Source organism: Clarias gariepinus, chromosome 12 (genome assembly GCF_024256425.1).
Source record: "Clarias gariepinus isolate MV-2021 ecotype Netherlands chromosome 12, CGAR_prim_01v2, whole genome shotgun sequence".
NCBI classification, from domain to species: Eukaryota; Metazoa; Chordata; class Actinopteri; order Siluriformes; family Clariidae; genus Clarias; species Clarias gariepinus.
The window spans coordinates 30,726,224-30,746,384 of record NC_071111.1 but is presented as its reverse complement, the minus strand read 5'-3'; the positions used below and the strand labels follow the sequence as shown (position 1 = coordinate 30,746,384).

The 20,161-nt window shown below is 39.5% G+C and overlaps 1 protein-coding gene across 1 annotated transcript in view; it reads left to right on the top strand.

Moving 5' to 3' along the window:
* grm8a (glutamate receptor, metabotropic 8a) overlaps positions 1–20,161 on the top strand; it is a 215,787-nt gene that overhangs the window by 165,323 nt on the left and 30,303 nt on the right. Inside the window, exon 7 of the mRNA XM_053508952.1 lies at positions 4,715–4,915. Coding sequence (XP_053364927.1) covers positions 4,715–4,915 — 201 coding nt within the window. The remainder of the gene's footprint in view (positions 1–4,714; positions 4,916–20,161) is intronic.

Here is a 20,161-nt window from a genome sequence, read left to right as displayed (position 1 = left end):
CTTAGACCTTTGCTTTGGTTGAACTCCTTAGTGTACGACCTTGGTTCTTCTGGTTTTGGTCTGGTCCAGTATCTGTTCTGTGTTCAACACTTGGACAGACTTTATAGTGGGTTAGTCAGAAATAAGGTCTGTCCCGTAATGAGAACGTGTCATGCTGTCAAGCCTGTGTATACAACTTCCATGAGCCCAAGCCCAAGCTGGAAGTGTAGTCGAGCTCCTAACCTCACGGTCGCTCTCCTTTTCTAATCAGACCGTTCTGTTTAAATCTTTAAACAGCCTCGACTGACGAACACACTTGGCAAAGTCTTTCTAAAGCCCCGTGTCTGTGATTGTTCCAGGTCATTGTTTTCTGCCTGTTTTGATTACCATCTTGACCAAAGCTCTCTCTCTCTCTCTCTCTCTCTCTCTCTCTCTCTCTCTTTCTCTCTCTATCTGTTTGCCTCTTTAGTCTACCTTGTACTTGTCTGTACTTGTCATTTGCCAGCCTCATGTTTCTCAGCATTGATATTTGCCTCACAAACAAGCGTCTCCTTTATTTAAACCCATTTGCTGTATACATCAAGTGATCAAAAATATTGGAACATATATTTTTTTCCCCCCTCTGTCGTTATTGCAAAAGAGTAATCTGTTTTTGAGCTATGGAAAGAGCCACTGCACAACCACTGGGCCTCGTCAATACTAAAATTTGTAATGTCTTGAAAAATAAATCAACCACTGGGGTTCTAACAGTGGACAATGAGGACAAGTATTGTGAAAGCTGTAGAAAAGAAAAACCCCAAAACAACATTCAGTGACATCACCACAAGAACCCCCACATGGCAGGGCGAAGGTCTAACAATCTACTGTTTGAAGAATCAGCTGTAAGAATCAGAAGGGCAGATTGGAAATCATGGAACTGAGATGAACCTCTCCCTGAACCTCTCTATCTAAGTGATGGAAAACCTTGGAGAATGAAAGGATCTGCTCCTGATGCAGAACATACGAGCTGATTGGTGAAGCATGGTGGAGGTAATGTCATGACGTGGGCCTGCTTCTGGAAAATTCTCAATTTATTCATGAAGGAACAGCAGAATGAGTTCAGGAGTCTACAGAAACATTCTATCTGACCATTTACTGAGAAACGCACCATCTAACTGGGAGGAACTTCATCATGCAGCATGACAACAACCCAAAACACTCTGCAGCACAACCAAAGACTTCATCATTGGAAAGTGAGAGGTTTTAGACTGGACAAGATGTCCAAATTATCTTAACCTTATTAAGCAGAGTTTTACCTCCTAAAGAGAAAACAGAAAGTAGACAATCATAAAAGAACCAAGAGCTGAAATAAGCATGCACTGGCAACGCATCACAAAATACGAATGCAAGACCTGAATGATGTCAGTGGATCACAAGCATGAGCCATACGCCACACATACGCCATACGCTGTTTGTTCTTATACTTTTGCTCACCTAAACGTCAGGTGGTCTGACACCAGAGGGAGCATGTCCTAAAGTGTGTAGGACACTTAGATGTCACTATCAGGTAAAACTCTGAACTGTTGTCGCATGTTCGTCTTTTGATTTCAGACCCAAATCTGTTTAAAACATTTTTAGACATAACAATACGTAAGTGTTTTTTTATTTTTTTAGATTTAAGCACAGCAATCAGGAGTAAATATGGTTCAAATAACACTGAGCAGATATTGAGGCTGATTGCACTGAATAGTCCTAGTCCTGAGGTATGAGTTTTGACAATAAGTACAGTTCCCGAGTACGTCTACTTAACTCTAAATCGGGCTCTCTGTCATTTTATGCTTATTGTTCTGAAAGTAATATTTTTTTTTAAGTAAAACGGTATATGATGGCTTGTTATTGCAGAAACCGTATTGAATATTTTTTTCCGTTTTAGTCATAGCTCGTGGCGTCACAATGATTTGTGGTATACTGCCCCTAGTGAGTGTGCATGGAAATGCAGCAATGTGCAAAAGCCTTGTGTTACTTTAAAATTTGCGATGCTTTTTCGAAGGAAAAGAGTCACAATTTTTCTAACGGAGGAGAATTTTTCTACCGACGGAAACCAAAACATTTAACCAGAGGCAGTTTTTCCTAAGTTTTCCTAAGATCTTGGAAGCCTGTATGCAGTTGACATGACAGCTCTCCTAAATCCTGGTGTGAATGAGAGAGGAATGTTACATAGAGGAATGACTTTAATCATCCCATAGCTCGGGTCCATGCTGCCTTCATGTACTGTACTGCCGGAAAATGTTGGAAAAGGTCAGGGTGATGATTTTATTTGTTCAGTGATGGATGCGTGTATAGTGTAAAATTGATTAACTCATAAAAAAAGAACATAAGACATACAATAACATTTGATTGATGGCGTCATATAAAAGTTAATTAAATGAGTAAATAAATACAACAGTACACAGAGGAATACGTGTTTGTCCCCTGTATTGTGTCCCCTGTCTTTCGTTATTTCAACATCAAAATAGACATAAGGGTTTACAATCCTTTCGAAAAGAAAAAAGAAAAAAAAAGCCTTAGTGTTCACTTGTTGCATAATTAGATGCATTTTGGTTGTTACTTTCTGTTGCTTGTTCCTGAAATAATCAAGTTTGCTGGATTCAACAACTAAGGGTGTATTTACACTTGACACGTTTAGTTCAGATTAAACAAACTCCGGTGTGGTTGCTCTGTTAGTTCACTTAATAAAGTGTAGACGCTGCCATCTAAACCTTGTGTGCACCGAGGTTGCTGCATTTCCATACACACTCACTAGGGGCAGTATACCACAAATCATTGTGAAGCCATAAACTATGACGAAAACGGAAAAATATTTAATACAGTTTCTGCAATAACAAGCCACCATGTACCGTTTTACATAAAAAAAATACTACTTTCAGAACAATAGGCATAAAATGACTGAGAGCCCGATTTAGAGTTAAGTAGACGTACTCGGGAACTCATTATTATATTGTCAGAACTCAGACCTCAGGACTAGGACTATTCAGTGCAATCAGCCTCAATATCTGCTCAGTGTTATTTGAGTCATATTTACTCCTGATTGCTGTGCTTAAATCTGAAAAAAAAAAACGAGAAAAAAACATTCTAAAACAAAGTCTAAAATTTTTTTACCAGATTTGGCTCTGAAATCAAAAGACAGAAAAGAGACAACAGTTCAGAGTTTTACCTGATTGTAACATCTAGGTGTCTTACACACTTTAGGACATGCTCCCTCTGGTGTCAGGTCACTTGACTGTGAACAAAAGTATAAGAACAAACCGCACTTGGCGTATGTGTGGCGTATGTCTCTTGCTTGTGATCCACTGACATCATTCAGGTCTTGCATTCGTATTTTGTTCTTTTATGATCGTCTAGTTCCTATTTCCTCTTTAGGAAGCGAAACGGTTTCTGTTTCCCCTTTAAAAGCAAGCGAAACGAGACCGTCTATCTAAAGATCACAGCTGGTCACCACTGGCAGCCGTCTGGATAAAAACTAGTCACAAAATAAAAACATTAGGCGCACCAGCGAACGTTTTAAGCACGAGGAGAACATGCAAACTCCATGCACACAAAGACGGGAATCGAACCCGGACCCTGGAGGTGCAAGTGCTAATCACTTCATCACCGTGTCGCCTTGAACCAGAACTAATGGATCATTTTATGCTATGGTTCAAACCAAGAGAACTAAAGTATAAACACAACCTTAAGCGAAAACAGTTTGACATTGCGATTAAAAAAACAATTATAATTTTGTTGTTGTTTTTTTTTATGATACTGCTGTTTTCATTTAAATCAAATGCAATTACTTTACCATATTGCTTTGTCGTCTGCACTCAATTGTCTTATTCAGTTCTATCACAGTCACTAAATTTGTGAAGCAGTCTGTAGTTTCCCTATGGTTTCTGTTTAATTCAGTACACATGCATGTTGATATTTAAAGCTGGCTCTTTGACTAAACGCTCCTTGGCTCCCTTCGCTGTAATCAGTGCAGCTTTTGGTCCAAAAAAGCCCTTCCCCAGCTCAAGCCAAATGCATGTTTAGTGAGAGTCTTGGCTCCGAACCTGCAAATCATGTTGCCTTTGTTTTGCTTTAAAGACCTGGACGACTCTCTCAAGTCGCCCCCTTGATGTTTTTTTTTTTTTTTTCACATGACCACCCAAAGCAAAAGCTGATCAGGAATGTTGAAGGTTGTGCGGTTGTTCTTACACTCTGTAGAAAACATCATAGATGAGGCTTGAATTTCATTTTGTTCCTCCCTCACACGATTATCGATTCCGGGATCGTAACGCTCGTTAATTCATCTTGTCCAGCCATGTTTTTTATTTGTCTCCTGTTTCTTCGAAGGCTCCGGGGGGTAAGAATCGAGTCGAAAAGGTTCTGTCGTAACTCACAGAGGTGTATGTGAGCAAAGCTAAATCGATATCTCAGGGAAGAGTTTGGTTATGTTTTTCACAGTCTATGTCTTAAATACACCGTGCAATATTTATTCATCAGATACACGTCGCACGCATTCACCTCATTAGGGTGCTCATTAGTCAATGATGCTAATTATTGGGTAGGAGTGTGCATGGTATTAAACGGCTCTACAGTACCTGACATTCACTCATACAGGCTGGTGAGGAAGAGTGAAGGGGAGGCAGGAATGATCACACACTCAGATTAGACTAGAGTACTGAAATAAAGAGAAAATATCATGCCTGTGTGTGTGTGTGTGTGTGTGTGTGTGCAGGGCTGGAGAAGGTGGGCCGTGACTCCAGTTACGAGCAGGAGGGGAAGGTTCAGTTTGTCATGGACGCCGTGTACGCCATGGCCCACGCTCTCCACAGCATGCACCGGCACCTGTGCTTCGGCTACCCCGGCCTCTGTCCCCGCATGAGCAACATCAGCGGCAAGGAGCTGCTGGAGTACATTCGCAAAGTCAGGTTCAATGGTGAGTAACTTTGTTTTAAAGCTTACATGATTGGATGAAGTTTAAATGGTTTCTTATTTTAATACTTGGAGGTTTCTTATCGCTTTTGTTTCATTTATTACTCAAGCTCTTTTTTTTCTTCTTTTTTTCAGTCATGCTGAGTTCTCACTTTTGCTGAATAAACCCATTTAGATGTAATATTACAGTACAGCAGTACCTCTGCATACAAATTTAATCCGAGTTCTTAAGGTGAAATTTTGTATTGTGAAGCGCATTTTGCCATAAGAAATAATGTAAATGCAGATAATCCGTTCCAGCCACCCAAAATATTACCAATATTACCAATTTCCAATGCTATAATCATGTTGTTGCATATAAAACACTTACAACAGCTGTTTTAGACATGTTAATAAAGTAAAAAAGGAAGTAAATAGACATTAAACCTCACTTAACCATAATTTATGAATCCTCGCAGCACCGGCTGCTTTAAAAAAACAAACTAAAAGCAGCTCCCTTTTCTTCTCGCTAACGTCCTTGTAACATTCTTGGGACCCGCGGTGCTACAGTATGTCTTCACTAAACCTTACAAAAAATAATATTAAAAAAAAGCAAGTTTTGATTGACTCCTAAAAGTACATGCAACTGGAAGCACATGTGACCATCATGGACTTTTATGCACTCTGTCTCTGGAGGAGAAGGAGCTTTTCATACGTTTCATACATACTAAAGCGCCCAACCAATGTCTAGTTAGATCAGCGTTCATTTACGCTGTATTTGAGGTGATGAAAAGTACAATTTGTTCTGACGTCTTCTTGTAGCTGCCCGTCTCGAATTCAAAACCCTGAGGCTTCCCTACGGAGCTAGAAACGGCCCAGAACCCACTTACCTCTCAGCACTAATCAGACCCCACACCGACCGCACCATCTCTCAGGGATCGAGTAAGACGTGCATCTAGACTGCTTTTTGTTCTAGCTGGTGGAATGAACTTCCTCCAGATGTCCGTACAGCTGAGTCGCTCTTTGAGCGATGACTAAAGACCTATTTCTTAGATATTTGGGAAAATTGGTTACACCTTCCCAACAGTGCTTACTGTAGTTAGTAACCCCGTGTAAAGATCTGTCCAGTGACGGAAACTTCAAAGCACTTTTGTAAATTCCTTCGGAGAAGCCGAATGCCTTGATGTAAATGTGCTCGGAAAACACAGCCATCGTTATAATCCACAGCGTGGAATCTTTAAAAGATTCTGGTACAAATTGTACCACATTACAATAAACTAAAACATTATAATAAAACAATAAAAACAGCCCACCTGTGATTTAAACGTCCTGCCATCTAACTGAGGCTTGGAGGCGATTTGAATAAACGCACTCCTAAAGTGAACACAAATAGGCTTTTTAAGGGGGGATTATTTAATAAATGTGAGTTGCATTAAATCTGTTTTTCATTCAGAGAAGCTCAGACCTTTCTCATGCTGTGCTCTTTTATAAAACTTTAATTCTTATTGAATTTCAATTTATTTCTGCCTAGCTGGGAAATAGATGCATTCCTTTACTTTTTTATGATTATCTTTTTTTTTATTATTAATCGCACCTCAGGTCAGGGTAAAGCTGTGGAGGCTGGAGGCTGGACTTTGACACTGGGAATAAAACCAGCCAGAAAACCAGTGAATCTAGTTTTAGTTTATCTACGAAGTCTTAATATGAGATTCCAGCAGAGCGAGTATAAGATCCCTAACCCTGGTTCTGTGTCTGGGTCGATTTGGCCCGTAAAGAAAGAGGAATGTTTTTTTTTTCAATGTGAGGAATAAGAGCACAAATCAATGCTTTACCCTGATCCTAGATGTCCTTGGCCCATTTTTATTTAATACTCATCTTACATTTTAAAATCAAAGATTTGACCCGGGTCAGTTTTACTCACAACAACACTGACACCAAGGAACACAAAATCTCAACACAGCTTTAGGCTTAAAACTATTTCTAGTCATGTTTACGCATTATTATTTTCATCTGTTGGCAGCTAAATTTACAGTAGATTAATTACCGCTTCAAAACTAACACAAGATGTCTAGAAATATGCTTCATATGTTTGGATTATCTTCATCGTATAATAAATTGTTAGTTACGTATTTCCAATAACATGGTTACAATAAACCAAAATAATTAAATATTCTTGTAATTTCACCCGTTTTCAGATATTTCTAATAGAATAACATTTTAAGCGACGGCATGGTGGTGTAGTGGTGTGCACCACTGTGGCCTCACAACTACAGGGTCAGGGTTCAATCCTAACCTTGGGTCTGTGCATGTGGAGTTTGTGTTTCCTTTGTTTGAGTTTCTTCCACAGTCCAAAGACATGCAGATTAGGTTATTTGGCGTTCCCAAATTGTCCATCATGTGTGTATGTTTGTGGCCTGTGATGGATTGGAACCCTGTCTAGGGTGTACCCCACCTAGTGCACAAACTCTCCTAGTGTCGAAAGCTTAAAATAAGTAAAAATGTATAAAAGTAAATGTTTTAGAAGATAAATTACAATCTTTTAAAACATTGTTCCCCCTTTATAATCAATGTTTATAATGTAATGGGGCAGTGGTAGCCGAAAGGGTTAAGGCACTGAGTTACTGATCAGAAGATCGGCGGTTCGATCCCCAGCTCCACCAGGTTGCCACTGTTGGGCCCTTGAGCGCGGCCCTTAACCCTAACTGCTCCAGGGGCGCCGTTTCATGGCTGACCCTGCGCTCTGACCCCAGTTACGCTGGAATATGCGAAGAAGCGATTTTCCTCTGGGATTAATAAAATTCTAATTATTATTATGTTACTCTTGAAAGATGGAGATCAAATGATTTTACCCATTTTGCATACATTTGCATGAATTACTGCGTTACATACAGTAACATATTAATTAAAGACATTTATGCAAATGTAAAATATAGCTATGTTGATGACTTGATAATTTTCTTTTGCTTCCAAAGCCTCAAACCTTCTTGTATTTATAATGCAGTCTTGAGAAATAGTTCCCCAGGCCTCCTGAAGGACTTTTTTTTTGTCTCTCATTATTTTCAATCCAGTCCCTGTACCTGAGCAGTTTCAGAGGAGTGTGTTTGTGTTTGTTAAATCCGCACAGTGACCTACTGTATGGATCATTCGAGCATAAAAACCATCTACTTAAGTCCTGACCCAGTGAGAAACAGGTGCAGATGATGAGAGATGATCAGGCCGGTGATTAGTTTCCTGCTGATGCTGATTGCTGAGTGGTTGGAACAGACGAGAGGGGAGATGAGGTCGCTGCTGAGGTTATTACAAAAATCAGCAGTTTTAAAACTGTGTCTTTAGGCCCTTTGCAGCCTGCCGCAGTAACAAAAACAAACATTTGTTTGCATTTATTTTATTATATCTAAAACATCTAATAGGCTGAATTCATTTTTAAGCCAGTAAAGTGTTTAAAAAGGATTCTGCCATCCTATTGCAAATAATTGAAATATCGTCATAATTATCAAGCATTTCCTATAATAAGATTATAATAAAGCTTATTACACCATTTTACAGATATTTTGTAATAATTCAAACTTTCAAATTGTCTTGAAATAAGCAAAAACAGGCCGATCAATCTTACATTTAGTCTATAATGATGTCATAATAAAACATTATGGACACATTTGCTCATATTCAGGACAATTTCACTTGGTAAGATATCACTTTCTGCCGCGTAAGCAGACAGACAGAGAGAGAGAGAGAGAGAGCGCGCCAGCTCTCTTTACCTGAGTAATGACTCGGCATGAGTGATTGTGATATCTGCACAGCGTGGACTCGTCTGCTGATAAAGAGAGCTCCTCGATGACTTGATCTTAAAGGACAGGACACTAAGAGCCGATACTGCTGCTACTGCGGTGCAGATTTAGCCAGAGACAGCGAGAGAGAGAGAGAGAGAGAGAGAGATGCCTGGGTTGGAAGTGGGAGTGGAAGGGAGAGAAACACTGAGGACACTAATGAATAGCTGGAAGGTATTCACATACAATACGCCTTAAGGAAACTCCCAGAAAAACCTGAACGGAGAGAAAAACTGATAGAGAAAAGTGGCTGTAAATAGAAAACATCTGCTTTAATCTCGCATCCACTTAAACACTTCAGACACTATAATTACTGCTTAAAACTCGAGCGTCCCCAGTCGACCCAGAGCTCTGGTGATTGTATCTGTTTCTGGGTTTTGCGCAAAGTTCTCCAGTTCCTTCCTACCATCCAAGAAACGTGCCAGTAGTTGGACTGGTGAGGACAATTTGTATGTACAATTTGGTGCCCTGCAATAGCCTGCAATAGTAATCCCATCCATATTAGTACCTCATGCTCAGCTTTTCATGACAGGCCTAGGCTCTGGATGTGCTGTAACCCTGTACACAATATCTATGAATATCTAAATCCCATCTATGAGAGAGAGAGAGAAAGAGAGAGAGAAAGCAAAAGAACGGGAGACACAGCTAAATGAATATAACAATGAAATTCTTTACTTGACATCGGACATCTGAACAGAAACCGGTCAGCGCCGCGGCAGCTGACACAGAGCTGCTATCCATCCTTGTCTTCCGGGAGGCTTAGATGTTGGCTGCACGGTGTAAATCTTTCACCATGGCTCGTTAGTCGCTCACAGCCAAAGCTGCTTATAATGGAACCCAAATAACTTGCGGGCTAACCATAAAAAGAGACCTTGAGAGAGCTCGACTGCATCCAGCAGCAGTATAATGAAAGAGCCCGCTCATCCGTGCTAGGTCACAGGCATGGCATTCGAGATACCGGAGCCGAAACACTAAGAGAGACCCCTGCTGAGGCAATGGAGGAACGCTCCAGCCACTCTATGCAACAGAGGAGATAATGTGCGAGTGGTCGAGATGACGGCAGGCTGGGGAGAGCCACTCAACCACAATGTACTCACAGATCCGTGGCTGGGAAAACAGCGAGGAGTACACGGAGAAACTCTGGAGCTCTGGCAAAGGGTGCGCAGACCTTCCGGTGCGTCTCACAAGTGTGATGCAGTGCATGATGGTCAATTCTATGCATTCTAAATTGCTCCTTAATCTATGCGACAAATCACCAGATATGTTGAACAACATCCTTTTAAAGAGTGTCTGAAATCTACTGCCTCTGTTATAGCTGGAAAACCTGCGAGGGCTTAAAATCACCTCTTCACTACAGTTGCGTTTTGTTGTGAGTGATATGGAGGCATGTAAGACATTTTTCAGCTTGTGGTTGGGAAATGTCAGACCTGTTTCCAATTTCTCGCTGAAGTGTGCCTGTGGCTAAACACCTGATAGTAGAATGGATTGGAAGTGTGTGCGGAAATGCCAATGCTGTGTTATGTCGGCCTCTTCAAAAATGATCCGAGTTGCTGGCAGAGATCAAGGAAAACTGCAACAAGTGTGATGGAAAAGAAACTTCTGATAATCAGATCATGCATGATCACTTTCGACCATCTTCTACATAATCATGCTTAATTTTGTGCAATAATTCTATATGCACCTCACTCTATATGCACAAGTATAAGTGCTTAAATACATTTTATGCATGCAAAAAGGCAAAGTAGGCTTGGTTGATAAATTAGGATTAAGTAAAAAAAAAGAGGTAGGGGTGTAATAGGATTAAATGAAATAGATCAAAACAAAAGAATGAAATAAGTTTAAACCGATAAAAAAAACTAATTTCATTAGAAAATAAATCTTGGACTCCAGTGACAACCAGATATTAATTATAAATGTTGATATGCAAGTCATTCAGGGTGGATTTTCCCCTTTAATGGTGCAATGATAATGGTAATGTGTGTGTCATTACTTGCTTGAAGCTCTTTTTTTTTAAGCTCTACTGTGGGAATTACACTTTCGCTACATAACTGTCGTATTGACCGATGTGGATTATTTCCACTCACCACCGCACAGCTAATCCACATCCCTATCCCATTTCTACTTCTGAGCCGCCAACGCCGAGAAAAAAAAGCACCTGATTGATTAACAGAGTGAAATATTAAGCAGCTAACGAGGATCTCTGGCCAAAATGCTAATGAAACAGAAACAGATGAAAGCCCGCGGTCTGTTCCAGGAAGAGGTCCTGAAAAAGCCAAAACGCAACCAAACTCTGAGTTGAATTTGCCAAATCCTGGACCTGCAGATGTTTCAGTTCCAAAAAAAAAGCAGACTGTAATTAGCTTACTCTAAGCCCTGGATAGTCTAGACGGTGAGCGTTTAAACAATGTTTAAAACCCTTCCGCGGTCAGTGATGACCACAGGACATTTTTAAGCATTAGAACAAAATGCACCAACACCAGACCCCCTTAAACACTAGCACATATACTGACGGTCTGGTGTAGTGTATCTCAGACTGAAACAATAGTGTAACATGGGCCATGATGGAAAACTACAGTAATAACCGCGTCGGGTACATTTGCATATCCTTCTGTGAAATCTCTTTGCATGCTTCCTTTTTTCCAATTTAGCATCGAATCCTATATTTTATTTAAACCGTCTAATCTAATGTTGCTTCCACACACTGATCAGTATTCATGTCATCCTAAAATCATATCCCAAGAAACAGTCAGTTGGTGTGAGATTTAATTCTCTGAGGAAACTCATTATTTCAATATGGGTTTCCTGAAACTCACCGTCTATAAAATCTAGAATACTGTAGCTCCAGTGGTGATGTGCTACTTTATAAGGTTTTTGGACACGTTATTGCTATTTAATTTATTTAATAAATTCTTGGGACCCATTGTTCTTACACGAGGACAACTATTTTTTTTTTTTTTACTACATGGTGCATATAATCTTATAATATGTTATATATGTAATAATAATGTTGTGAAGTCAAGAAAATGCATAACAAAAGAAGAAGAAGAAGAAGAAACCACCAACTAAACAGTGGCGCCGTCTGCCTTCAGATAACACTATAAGGATGGCATGTGTCTTATTTACACAATGGAAAGGAAAGCAACCAGCATCTACTGTACAAGACCTTACTTCCAGCCTCCTAACACACAGTATGGATGCAGATCAATTCCTGCTCTCTGTTTCACCCAGATGAGGATGGGTTCCCTGTTGAGTCTGGTTCCTCTCAAGGTTTCTTCCTATTACCATCTCAGGGAGTTTCCCCTCAGCACTGTCGCCCTCGGCTCGTTCATCAGGGACGATCTGATCATTTTAAATTTTGTACAGCTGATTTGCTACTATGAATATTGTTAAAAGCGCTATACAATTGAATGCACTATACAGAGCTGTAAAGTCGTCAATGTTTTCAACACTTGACTTGTTTCTTGAGTATTGAGTGTGTGATGTAATACGTCAATCTGGTAAAGATCCAATACTAACAAGCTGACAGGCAGCATATTGTCACCTACTGTATCGAAGTCAGACATATGCCGAACAATAAATTTATTCCATTTCCATCCTTAGGCCTACAGTATGTAACGGGACGAGTACAGAATCCAATAAAATGGCCTAGTCGAGCTGTAATTATAGCTCGACTTAACTGAGTATTTAAACCTACTGACTGATTGATCAAGGCCCACAGGATTAGATCACAACCTGTTTTTCCTCTGCCGTTAAATAGAGTGGGAGGACAGTTACAGCACTGATTGAACACACAGTATGTGAAATCCCAAAGGGGAGGCTAGGCTAGGCTAGGCTAGGCTAGGCTAGTTTTAATTCTGCTAAACCTGTCCGGTCTAGATTCATAACTCGGACGGATAACTAATTCGAATCAGGATGAGTATATAATATTCGTATACAAGGAATTTGTTTCCAGCTGTTTGTGGTTGTGAGTGTGCAGGTCGACATAAAACACTGTACAGTACATTCGTTATAGACCAGACACTATACACAGTTCAGTAAGACACAACTTTCAATAACTGTACAGATTAAATAAAGAAAAAAGAAAAAAAGATGTTTAACAGATACATACGTAGTGTGCATCACATATATTAAGTAATGTACAGTAGGATGTAATAACTTGTAAGAAGCATGTTGGTGTTTTTACAGTACAGCGGATTGCATATAGTTTAGTTGGACTGTTTATCAGGGTGATTGCCCGAGGTCAGTCTTGAGTGCTACAGTCAGTACCTGTATAGTGTGTAGTGTGTAGCCGATGACCTCATCAGCCAACCTACAGTCAGGTTCCTCTTTAACCTTCACCATGTAACCTTAAACACAATAAAGATCCTGCTCTAGTTCATCAGGAGTGACAAACACACTTTGCAGTCTCACCTCAGCTCAGTCTGTGACTATCACAAGCTTTTATTTTCTGCCTGTATCTTCCCGCTTACCCTTTGCGCCTTTGGCTTTTTATAGTTCATGCCTGTTTCCTGACCATTTCCCTGCCTCACTTATTCTTGAGTACTGTCTAGCCCTCTTTTCTGTCTCTGACATATTGGTTATCATAAAATCTGCACTCACACTGCGCTGCCCACTTCATGACAGTATCTAGGTGAACTGAATAGACTGTGTGCATACTGTGTGTATGAGGGGTGGTCATAAATGTCGTATTATTGTATGAAAAATCGGAAAAAATATTCGTTCCTGGGAACGAGTAGGTTCACGAACATTTCTTCTTGTTTAAAAGGCCTGCGGTAGCTCCACACAATGGAACTGTACAGCTATAATTATAAATAAGGGGGGGGGGGGGAAGCAAGGGGAAGTGTCGTGGAATGTGCACGAAAGGTGTGTGTGTGGGGGGGGGTGTTCGCCTTCTTCATGAAGTGTCACTTGAAGGAACCTCTTCATGGCAGGCGTTTGACGATTACTGAGGTGGAACTTTTCCTCAAGAGTCAAAAACAAGGCTTCTTCAGCGACAGTCTCCCCCAGCTCATCCATCATTTGGAGAAGTCTCTCACCTTAAGTGTAGGATACGTAGAGAAGGAGTGAGCTCATGACCAGCGCTCGCTTTCATTACATTATTTTTTTGTTAGCAACAATAACAATTTTATGACCACCGCTTGTATAGACAGATGCTACTGTACATATAGATTCCAAGGGAAATTTGCTCAAAAATACATTGATTTTATAAGAGTGACTCTGGATGCATGTGATACATTGTATAACTTGTATATACATTGTATTGCTGAAAGGTATAATTTGTGTTGTCACGTTCATTTCCTGGTGATAACATGAAGAAAGCACACACACACACACACACACACACACACACACACACACACACACACACACACACGCAGATTGCAAGACTTTGCTAATTTTATGTACATTTCTCATTGGGTTTACAATCATTTATTTTGACTTCTCGTGTACTGATCTTATCTTAACTAGATGCCAGCGACTTTGTCCGTGTGGAATTTAATTGCACACTCATAAGCAAGTTTTTTTTTCAAATGTACAGCGCCATCTGTTGAATTTTGAGATGAACTAATGATATTTCCAAGGTCGATATTTTTATGATATAGAAGAGTTTTTCCATTAACCCTTGGGGGTCGATGATGCCGATCACTTTTTTTTTTCATTTGCAAGTATTTTTGTGAATGAAATTATATTGTAAAACCCAGAAACAGTAAACGGTTTTCTTTCCAAAAAGTTAATCACCAAATAAATGTTTGTTATTAAATGAATGTTAAATATTAAAAACAGATTCATGTCAGATTCTCCATACACCCCGCACCCAGCGCTCCATTCACATGCAAGATTTATGTAAGTAAATGCTAATTGCTACTTGCTAAATGCTAAGTGCGCTGTTGATTTTCTGGGGTACGGATTTTACATTTACATACAACAACATAGCACAATGCATGGTGTCTGTGACTGGCTGAAATGCGCTTGTGAATAAACCCTTTAATGACTAAAGTGACGCACGTGAGCTCTCTTTCACTTTGCAGGGTTTTGATGAAAAGGCAGATGAACGCTGATATATAGATTTTTTTTATTTTAAAATGTAGTTTCTCTTCACATAATCCCCCAGAAATACAACAAACACAGATTTATACTCGTTAAATAAACGCGGCCTTTGCGGCGCTGCGCAAAACGTGCACCGATATGAGGCGCTTTATTTTAGTCATAATGTACTATAACATTATTTCTGTGTAGTTTTTGTGTGTTTGTGTACATAAGAATTGTATTTCAATGAATGTTTCAGAAACCATGCTTTATTTTTATCTGAAAAGAAGCCCGGTGTGTGTGAGGAATCTGAGTGTGTCGGTGTGAACAGCTGAGACAATAGGAGTCCTGGTGAAACCTGATGTTACCTGAGCCAGGTGTGAATGGGTCTTACATACGGTATTCATGAAAAGTCGTAGATTATTCAGTGTAACAGAGGTTCTGCTGAAAAAAGTAAGGCACATCAGTCACTTTACCCCATATTAAAGGTCTTTAAGTGTTATAATTGAGTTGTTTTGCTATGGACACACACCCAAGACTTTCAGTAACTCATTTTTGTCTTCAAATTACATCTTTACATCAGCCGCATTATGAAAGCCCAGTTTGTGCTCTACATAAATAAGGGAAAATGTATTAGCTACTATATTGGTAAAGATTTGAAATTTACACAGATTTAAGAAGAGCGCTGAATCACTGCGGGTCTTCAAAAAGGCCTCAGATGCCTACTGTAAGTGTTAACATTTCAGATTAGCCGATCTTCTCTTGCTGTTGGCCGATTGAGATGAAACAAAGCCTATATGTTACTCCAAGCTCGACTAAATACATGTGTGAAAATCATATTAAAATTTGTTTTGTAGTTTTTCTGTGATGTGTGCACAAACAAACAGACAAACAGACAAAAAAAAAAAAAATCATTATCGCAAATATCTTCACTCTACAGACACGCCCACTTTACAGTTTTATTATATGTATAGATTTTCCTCCAGCACTTTGTTCCAGTACCCTCTCGTCGTGTTTCTTACCTCCAAACTGCTGTTAGAAATGTAGCCGTGCTACCACTATTAATATGATTTAGGCAAATGCTGAGAGTAAATGTTATTTAGAAGAATACTGATTTTATTTGGTCTATTGGGCGTTCTAGTGTGGATATCTATGTAGAAATCTGTTGTGTGTGTCCTTTTCTTTTGCTTGTTACTTTATCGCTTCTTAAAGCAATAAAGCTAAACTGGTGTTCCTGGCTAAGTGCACTACACTTCCTCTGATCCCATCAGTTCCATTAACGTAACACACCAGACTCAGATATAGATAGATAGAGAGAGAGAGAGAGAGAGTTATGATCCGCACACAAAGGTGCTGTAATATAAAATCCAAATATACAAAAAACACAAATCAGGACTGAGATCAAAGTAACCAGGCACTGGCCAGGAAAATAGGAAATGTCAGTGCAAATAAGCCAGAGTGTGAGCCAAAAAGCAGAGTGAGCAAAGGGTCGAGCCGGGCATAAAGCACTAACAAGGCTCAGAACAAAATGAATGAATAAGCCAACAATAATTTGTAATCATTTAGATTCCACAAACTAAGCCATGACTCTATCTATCTATCTATCTATCTATCTATCTATCTATCTATCTATCTATCTATCTATCTATCTATCTATCTATCTATCTATCTCATTAATATTTTACCATGTAATTGTGATATCTTTGCCCATTTTTATTTCATTCAGACTGTCAGCTATTCTTTTTTTAGGCTGGAGCTTTGTTATAGCCGACATGTTGCCTTTCCTTGCAATAATACCCTTTTTTCCAATAGTATGACTTAATTAGCAGTTTCTGCTTGCTGGGAATGAAAAAAGCTACTTTCACCTTTGCTACCATATCACTATACCTGCAATCATCAGTGAGAGCTGATTATATACCGTGTTCACACACACAAGCCCTTTATTGGCAAATACCGAACTTAATTAAATAAATGGAAATAGGTTGCACCTGAACTTTATTAATGGGCCGCGGTTCCTGCTAAGCTAAGTCAATCAAAGATATTTAATTTAGCAGTAGCAGAAGCAGAACGGCCAAGGTTGCATTAAACTTCGCATTTATTCGCTCACTTTATCAGGATCAGGTTTGTAATGAGTTCAGAGCCTATTCCCAGGAAAACTGGCCATGAGGTGTGAAGACAGTTTCCACATCGTTTTTACATCGTTTTCACTGTAAGGTCACCATTAAACCCACATTCAAAGCTCAGGGAATTTTATCCTAGCCAGTTCACTTACTGCCATGTTTTGGGGATGTGAAAAGAACCTCACGTGACACATGAATAACATTAAAAGCCATTTGAGCTCGAAGCTGCTAAAAAAAAAAATTATTATATAATATTGATATTGTAGCGTTTTACTGCCGGAAAGGACGTTGGAGAGACGAGTGAGCTTAATTGCTGCCCAATGCAATGGTACATGGTACAACATGTATAGCATGAGCAGCACATTCAGACAAGAACCTACAGTACATCCAATTCAGCCTAAGCATTAACCGAAGCACATTCAACACGTTACACACCTCCACACACAAACAGGGCCGAAGCCACTATCCCAAACACCCTTCCCCAACATGGTGAACACATAGAAACCCCCGCAAGGCATGCTGGTCATCAGCCGCCGCCCCGCCCACGACACAATATTGTTATAATGGCTTAACAATGCCCACCAATAGATAAAGAAGAATCTACAGTATGACCCATTCCTTTTCCATTGCTTATCGGATACTCCTGGTAAACGTCTGAGGGTGGAATCCATTTTTTCTGACTTTTATTCCTGTCGATTTTTCCAAGTCATTTCGGTGGACTCTACACACCTTGATGGCCTACATAAATGAACCCACCCAACATAATAAACCCTTTAAAAATATTTCATACCTTAGGCCAAAGAAGAGATCAAAAAGGCCAGGAGTAATTAACATTGAAATCATGAAATTCAGGACATCTGGGTTTCAGAATAGGTTTTACACCCGAGCAATTTTTCACCATAGCCTTTCCAGGTGCAAAAAAGCCTCATTTAATGCTGGCCACCAGTACAGTTCCCAGTATATTCACAATTATTGTAGTTTATATGAATCATTGAGACTGTGTAAGGGAGTGTGTTTATTTGAAGTGTACTTATATCAGTCTTTTGTACCACATTCATACGCTTTCCATGAATCTTTCATAAGTAAGTCTTATGTAAGGCTTCTGTGAAAACTTCAGAGGTGACATTTATGTAAAAACAACGTCACAGAACATGATAAAAACACTCAGGCAGAGAAGGTATGCGTCTTTATTTTTTTACTGTATGTAGCAGGTTATTACTGTCTTATTAATATCTTAATAAGAAAATTAGTGAAGCTTCGAGGCATTGTCTATACAGTCTCTGATGTCCTCTTACCATTCAAAAAAACGCATTACTTTTATCGGCATCAAACAAGAGCATGAAATTGTAGGAAATTGTTCTTTAACACAACTAGTACACCATTTGCATTCAAAACTCCCATGAAGCACTGATAGGAGTTCACAGACTTTTAGAAACCTGTATGAGAAGTGAATAAATGTTTGTAAGGCCCTATGATTGAAGAACTAATCACTGTCAGGATAAAATAAACACATGGTTTTAGATTTATATATAGATAATATGAATATTATTATGAGAATAGATATAAGAATAGATATTTTAAATACATGTATTATTATGCGATGCTTGTGAATATTTTTTAATGGCTAAAAAGAGTAAACTTTTTAGAGTAAACTCTTTTGCAGCTATAACAGCTTCCACAAGATTTTGGAGTGTTTCTGTGGGAATTCATGTAGTCCGGTTCATCCCAAAGGAGCTTGATGGGGTTGAGATCAGGGCTCTGTGTTTGGGCCGGTCGAGTTCTTCCACACTGAACTCCTTTATTGTTGTTGCTTTGTGCACTGGGCCAAGTCATGTTGGAATAAAAAAGGTCCTTCAGGAAACTGTTGGCACAATATTGGAAGCCCAGAATTATCCGAGATGTCTTGGTATACTGAAGCATTAACCTTCAGGCCCCTTATCCCCATTAACTGGGGATAAGGGGCCTGATTGAAACATCTGAATTTAATAAATAACAGGTTTGGCCAAATACTTTTGGCCATATAGTGTACATTCATGTTGAAGCCAACATGTCTGAGACAAAATACATGCAATCCTAGTGGGAAAATGTCGCTGTTTGACTGCAATCTCATGCTTAAGCCAAAGCAACTTTAAAGCAACTCTGTGCGCTTGCGGGATTCTGAAAATTTAGCATTTTTTTCTCGGGGCCCCTCCGCTCCATGCACTCATGTACAGTAGCATGAGTGCATAGAAAAAACGTGTGGCATCGCTCTCTATTGTATGCACTCTTGTCACGTGTCTTTATTTGAAATAAAATTGAGCGTGCAGAAGTCAGGACATGCAAATGGCTCCTAAGACAGTGAGCCTAGTGTGAGTAATGTCACACTTCAATTACAGTTGCTGTCTAAACCTTGGCACCAAACGTTATGGTTACTAGATGAAGACACTGACCTTTCCTTTGCACTTTTAGATCATGACGTACTAACTGCATAAGACACGTACTGTAATGTACACTAAGAGAAGGAACTGAATTCCCGGTTTTCTGTGCACACAGGACAGATTACAGTATAAACGCCTGTTAGCTGTTAACTAACTAACTAACTAACTAACTAACTAACCAACCCTTGAACATTATCATGACAACACTGTCAAACAGGGAAACGATTACAATTAACCCTAATCTCAGGCCAGGATTGCTATCAATCTACAGTTTAAATATAAAATGTGTTCGTTCAGACAGCCTTCAGGCCGGTAATGTGAACGTAGCCTTAAATTACACAAAAAGATGAAACACCCAACAGCTAGTGAGTCACAAAGCAATATCACAGAAAACGATCAGTGTAATACTTTTAAATGAAATAATAAAATGAAATAATGAATAATGAAATAATGATGTCATCAGGTCATCAGAGCTGGAACAGATGAAACTTTCATAAAGGAAATCATAATACTGATACTTAAAATATACCAGCTATTAAACTTGTAAGCGCACCAGAAGTCATGTGACAAGAACCAACCCCCTGGACCAGTTGGTGAAATTCTCAGTGGTTCACCTCCATGCTTCTTAATTAAACCTCTGGTCTTAAACCAAATCCCCAGAGAAAAAAAAAGACCAGAAATTACAAACACTTTAAAAGGCTGATGCAGATTGACTTCCCCAGTCAATTGAAGGAAGTCCCCTGTCTTTCAAATACAAAAACACATCAGGTAGTGGAACCAAGCACAACAGCACCACTAACAGTCTGTGAGAAGATTACACAAACCGGGATTGGGAAGCAGTGCTGGGACTGACTTCCTCCTGCTGATTAGACTCATGTAA